The 5,773-nt window shown below is 61.9% G+C and overlaps 1 protein-coding gene across 4 annotated transcripts in view; it reads right to left on the bottom strand.

Moving 5' to 3' along the window:
* Window positions 1–1,120: 1,120 nt before the first annotated feature.
* The window catches only part of UNC5A (unc-5 netrin receptor A), a 68,395-nt gene continuing 63,742 nt past the window's right edge, over window positions 1,121–5,773 (bottom strand). For all 4 annotated transcript variants that reach the window (XM_082380515.1, XM_082380513.1, XM_082380512.1 and 1 more), the window contains 7 exons: window positions 3,661–3,748; window positions 3,267–3,435; window positions 2,870–3,103; window positions 2,591–2,740; window positions 2,343–2,507; window positions 1,534–1,712; window positions 1,121–1,298 (listed from right to left, as the gene is read on the bottom strand). In XM_082380515.1, the coding sequence (XP_082236641.1) occupies window positions 1,133–1,298; window positions 1,534–1,712; window positions 2,343–2,507; window positions 2,591–2,740; window positions 2,870–3,103; window positions 3,267–3,435; window positions 3,661–3,748 (1,151 nt within the window). In that variant the 3' untranslated portion in view covers window positions 1,121–1,132. The remainder of the gene's footprint in view (window positions 1,299–1,533; window positions 1,713–2,342; window positions 2,508–2,590; window positions 2,741–2,869; window positions 3,104–3,266; window positions 3,436–3,660; window positions 3,749–5,773) is intronic.

Genomic DNA, 5,773 nt, shown 5'->3' with positions numbered 1-5,773 from the left:
CAGCAACCAGCTTTGTTGGACCAGGGCTGGGACCCCATCTGTCCCCCAGCCAGGTCCAGACACCCAGGACTTCCAAAACAGCCGTGTATGACCCCTCCATGGCCAATGGCCTGGACCCCTAGCTCTCCCCGAGAGAAGTAGCACTTGGGTTAGCAATATATATATATAATTTATTTACATTCACGTCCGCTAAAATCCCTACGCGCCCTGGCGGCCGGGCAAGGCTGTGTACATAAGGCCAAGTGTAAGTGCACGAATGCACTTAAAACAGAGTCAGGGCACAAGCTTCACATGACAGGCCCCGCACGGGGGCACCGGCCAGCCCCAGGAACGGGCACGCCACGGCACGCACACTCGCCATTGTCCAGCCCGGGACTCCCGTTGCATATTCACACGCCCCGTCGGGCAGGGCTCCTCGTGGCTGGGGGCAGGGGGGGGATCGGGGAGGAGGAGCCGTTGGGTGTCCCTGGGTGGGTGGGAGAAGGGCAGCATGTGAGAGGCAGATGTGGACTGACACTGGGCGTGAGAGAGGTGAGCAGCCTCCAGGTGTACAGCATGAGATGCATGTGTGGGGGGATGCATGTGACAGGAGCACACGGGACATGCATGGGCACATGCCCGTGTGGTAGTTGTGTGCCTGAATCCAGGGGCCGCCCCCTGTTCAGCTGTGGCCCTCAGTCCCACAGGCTTGGAGCCAGGCCCCTCAGATGTGCCCCTACCCAGCAGGCACAGAAATGTTTGCATAAGGTCCAGCTCAGGCAGGAGCTCCGGGGGCCACGTCCCGAGCCCATCGTGCGCATGTATGCCTGTGTGTATGCGGCCCCCTGGCTGGGGCAGGAGGAGAGGTAGCATCACACGCACATACACACACACAGATGGGCTGCGCCCAGCCCGGGACCCAGGCACTGTCCACCCTGGGCCCCGGGCAGAGTCGGAGCAGGTGGCAGTGCCAGCCCGGCCAGGCAGGCCATGGAGGGGAAGGAGTGCGGGCAGGGTCTGAAGGGCCAGTGTTAGGGGACAGCGTCTGCCAGGAGGGGGCCTGTCCACGCGGCTCTCCCCGGTGGTGGCTTCTGCCTGTCCCTGGCGGGTGCCAAAGCTGGTGAGAGTGTAGGCTTTGTGGGCCTCGCCGGCCTCAGCATTCGGCCTCTGACACTGTGAAGAGGCCAGCATCTGGCTGGCCAAGTCCGGCCACTGCTGCAGCCAGCTGGCTGAGGTTGCCGTTGGGGAAGTGCCGTGCCTCCCACAGGTTGAGGATCATGGCTGTGGGGCTGGGCTTGGAGGCAAAGAAGCTGAGATGGCTGCAGAAGGGAGGGGAGCCCATCAGTGGCCTGGCTTCCCTCAGGCTGCTGCCTCTACCCTCCTAGACCACCCAAGGACAGGGCCTCCCCTCACTCAGCCAAAGGGATGCCCCAGCTGCTGGTGGCTGGGGCACAGGCCCCAGAGTGTGTCTTGTCCACCCGCCCCCCATTCCTCTCCACCCAGGCTGGACTGCAGGTGGCCTTCACAGCCCCTCCCTGCCCATCTCCCACCCACCTGTCCAGGTGGAGTTTCTGGGCCAGAGTCCGCCAGTCGGCACCACGGCTACAGGGTGGGTCTAGGCTGGTAATGATCTTCTGCCGAATGAGGAAGGGGATCTTGAAGGCACTGGGGCCCACTAGGGCTGGGACCCCCCCTTCACTCTCCAGGGCCAGCAGCTCAGCGAATCTCGTGTCCTGGGAGTGGGGAGGGGTGGAGGTACCCATTAGAACTTGCCCAGACCAGCCCACTGCTACCCCACCCCGGGGGAATGCGTGGACCACCTCAGGGCATGGGGACAGCGTGGGCACTGTTGCTTCCCGGTGGGCCAGGGCCCTGCTCACTGGAGCATTGAGGTGCAGTGACCTGCCCACAGTCACACAGCCAGTGAGCAGAGGAGCCTTCTGACCTCATTCTCCTTCCCACCCCATCACTCCTCCCTAGGTCACCTCTGCCACCCTCTGCTGACCAGCAGAACTCTGCTGATCACTGAGAACTCACTGCTGTCCTCTCACTGCCTCTGTCCTCCACACTCAGTTCCCTCATTGCTGCCTGTCTAACTCTTACTCATCCTTCCAGGCCCAGTAAAAGTCCCTCCTCAGGGAAGTCCTCTGAGGCCCCCAGGCCAGCTCCATCTCCCCCTTCCCTCCCTGCTGCTCCCACCTCCTCCTCCCCAAGTCCAACAACATCTGTCTGCATCTGTCTACGTGTGCATCTGCACCTCCCTCCCTGGGAGACTTGGAGGGAGCTGCCAAGCGGTTTCTAGGAGGTGGGCTTGGTGGCAGTGTAGGCCCAGTGGGGGAGCACGTCATGGCAGTGCTGCCCACCTTGGTGATGTTGAAGTTGATGTTGAAGCTCTGCCCGTCGCCCTCCACCTGCCATACCCACACCTTGCAGGCCAGGTCGCTGGTGCTGGGGCTGATGCGCTCCAAGGTGAAGGTACAGTGCAGGTACTGCTGTGTGCCATTCCAGATGTGATAAAAGGGGATCTCCTGGGGGTGGGGGGTGACAGAGAGGCGGCATCAGGTGTGCCCAGCTCACGTGTGCCCAGCTCCAAGCACCTTGAGCGCCGCACCTGGTAGCTGACAAGGAGCTTGCTCTTCCACAGGGAGCTGGGCACGTCATGGATGGACAGGCGCAGGTTGTGGTAACTGTCCTTGAAGTGCAGGATGCGAGGCTCCTGGATCAGCTGTCCTCCCAGCTGCTTCTCCAGCTGCACCACCTCCTGCAGTGCCCCAGGTGTCAGCCAGGCCTGGGGGCTGGGAGCGCCCCTCTCTACTGCCCCCTCCCTAGGGCCAGGGGTGGTCAGCCGTCAGAGCCGGCCTCCCTGTGGCAGGGTGGGGCTGGAAGGTACCTTGAGTGCATCGTGGGTGTCATGCAGGCAGTAGACTCGGATGTTGTACTCGAGGGAGGTGCAGGCCACGGGGGCAAACAGAAGCAGCTTGAGGCGCTTGGCCGCGGCCACGCTGAGAGCCTCTCCCACCAGGGCGAATCTGCCCAACTGCTCCGTGAAGACATAGCAGGCGCCGGCCTCCAGCTGGCAGTAGTAGAGGTGGGAGGGTGCCTCCTCGCCGAGGTGCAGCACGTCCTGCAGGCAGGGCCCGGTGGGTCAGCTCGCAGCCAACCACAGCTCTGAAGAGCGGCCGGAGACTGGGGAGGGGGTGTGTGGCTCAAGGGCCAGGCAGGAAGCCAGACACCACTCTGAGCTCCGGGGGTGGGGTGGGGGTGTGAGGAGGAGGCTTGGGGCTCACCTCCCAGCTGCCTTCGCAGGACTGCTTTTTGAGGTGCAGGCTCCAGCTCTCGGGGCTGGGCTCCCCACAGTGGTCCATGGCGAGGATGACGGGCCGGGTGAGCAGGACTCCGGGGGGCCCACAGCTAACGATGGGACTCAGCAGGGTCTGACAGCCGGCTAGGGGCAACCTCAAGTGGGGAAATACGGGTGGGAAGGGAAAGGTGTCAGTGGGCCACCCTGGGACCCTGGGGTTAGGGGCTGTGGAGCTGGGTGGAGCTTAGGAGCCCCTCTTCCCCTGCCCTCCCTCGGGCCAGGCCAGACCAGGCCCAACAGTGGGGTGGGCAGGGGCGTCACGGTGACAGCAGGCAAGGACAGGACCCGCCCAGTCCCAGCAGCAGGGCCCATGCCCACACCTCACATCCTCCGGCTTGTGCAGTGTGAGGTAGATCTCGTAGATCTTTCCTCGGGGTATGGCATCTGGGGGGATGAGGAGGCTGATGCCTGTGACAGAGCGGGGGGACAGCCGGGGCTTACCAGGGCTGCAAAGACACCAAACACCTCACTCTGCCAGTCCCTCCCTGAGCCTCCCTCTGAGGACTGACTGGCGCCAGCCTGGCCTGGCAACAGAAGTGCCACTGGGACTGCCAGGCTGGCCAACCACCCGCACGGGCATGAAGCTGAGTCAGGGAGACCCCAAGAGTGGCTGAGGGAACTCAGGTGGGAAATGCGTGCCTAGTTAGCCTGGGCACAGAAAACTCTGGAACCCCCAGGTACGCTGTACCTACATGCCCCATCACCCACTTAAAACCTTCCCTGCCTCCAGGGTAAAGTCCAGCTCCTTGGCCGGATATCTAAGGCCCTTGGTCTGTGGGCCTGGCCTGTGCTGCGTACTTGGCTGTTCTGGAGCCACCACCCTAAGTGTGCCTCTGAGTGCTCCACCCTCCTGGCCTGCTCAAGTTCCTCCTCTCTCCCTCAGCTTGGCCACCTCGGGGTGGGCACCCCACCTCTGGTGACTTTGCTCCCTGTTGGGCAGTGGCCCCCTGCAGGTGGGGCCGGGGCCTTTAACAACCTTGCCCACTTTGGTAGCCCTCCCTAGTCTGGGTGCCATTGCACACACGTCCTGTCTGGCTGATTCGCCTTTGTCCCAGCGTCTTGCAGGGGCAGCATCAGAAAGCATCTGCTGGGGGAGAGGTGGTTCCAGGGGAGAGGCAGGGGGCAGGACACGGTGAGGCCAGGGGCTGGGGAGTCACCCTGGGGATGGCAAGGAGCGGTCCTGCCCCACCTTCCTGCCCTTTTAGGACAGGGAGCCCCTACATCAGGAGGGGCCTCAGAGGCTCATGACAGGGAGAGGGGAAGAAATTCTATGGCTATCCCACCAAGTCCAAAAGCATATGCATGCTCTCCAGAGTGGGCAGCTCTGAGGTGGGGTGGCTGGAATATCACTACTTCCCAGCAAGTGAAGCTCAGGAGAGAGAGGGAAGCCGGTGGTGGCGTATTTGCAGCTACTGCTCCCTTCACTATCCTGTGCTGCCTCCTGGTACCGGCTGCCAGGGTTGGTGATAGTCTCGGTGATCCACGTGTGAATGCGCTCTGTGGCGGGGGTACCCTCACTCAAATACTCATTCAGTGAATGCTAATGCTGAGTACTCAGGAAGGTGGGGAAAACCATGAGCCCTGCTCTCATGAAGCATTCAGTCCGCGGGGAGACAGATAAGTGGACGGCAGCAAAGGATGCTGGGTGTTGGGGGAGAGCAGGGTGGAGCACAGCCCACCTGGCCACTCGCCCCACCAGGGGAGCGAAGGGTGGATGGTCACTGAGCGCCCACTGTGCGCCTGCCTTTTTCTAAGAGCTTGACATGGACCATCTCACCTCATCATCCTAGCAGCCACATGAGGGGGACATGAGGCACAGAGGGAGAGCTACCAGACCCGAAGGAGAAGTAGCAGTTAAGCTAGTGGATGGGGGCAGAGAGACGGCATGTACAAAGGGCAGCCCAGTGTATTTGGGTTCATGAGAGCCCACCGTGGCTGCCAAGTGCAGGAGAAATGTGCATGGGAGGGGAGGCCACTGCAGCTGGCCACAGGGGGTGAGTCCTTGTGGTTTTGTCATGTGGGCTTTGAAGGGAAAAGTGGAAGCCCCAGAAAGGGACATGATCAAGTGTGGCTCTAGTGAGTAAATGCTTGGAGCTGTGAATCAGACAAGAGGTGGGTGTGGTGGCCTAGCCCAGGAGAGGCAGCAGGAAAGACAAGCAGGAGGATGCAGGAGCATTTGAGGAGAAAGAATGATGGGATCAGTGTGTGAATGAAGCTGGTGTGGAGGTGAGGGGGGAAAGTGAAGAAGGGCAGGAGGACAAGGTGACCCCTAGTTTCTGTCTTGAGCAACTCGACTGTGCCATCCCTGAGGAAGAGAAAACTGGGAAGGAGGAGGTTCTGGGGGAGGGTGGGAGACGGTGCTGTTTTAGGCATGAGGAATCTGAGGTGCTGTGAGACATCCAGATGGAGCTGTCCAGGAGGCAGCTGGGTGTA

Source organism: Balaenoptera borealis (assembly GCF_965194805.1).
Source record: "Balaenoptera borealis genome assembly, chromosome: 2".
NCBI classification, from domain to species: Eukaryota; Metazoa; Chordata; class Mammalia; order Artiodactyla; family Balaenopteridae; genus Balaenoptera; species Balaenoptera borealis.
The sequence above is the reverse complement of the archived record's forward strand: the minus strand, read 5'-3'. Positions and strand labels throughout refer to the sequence as shown.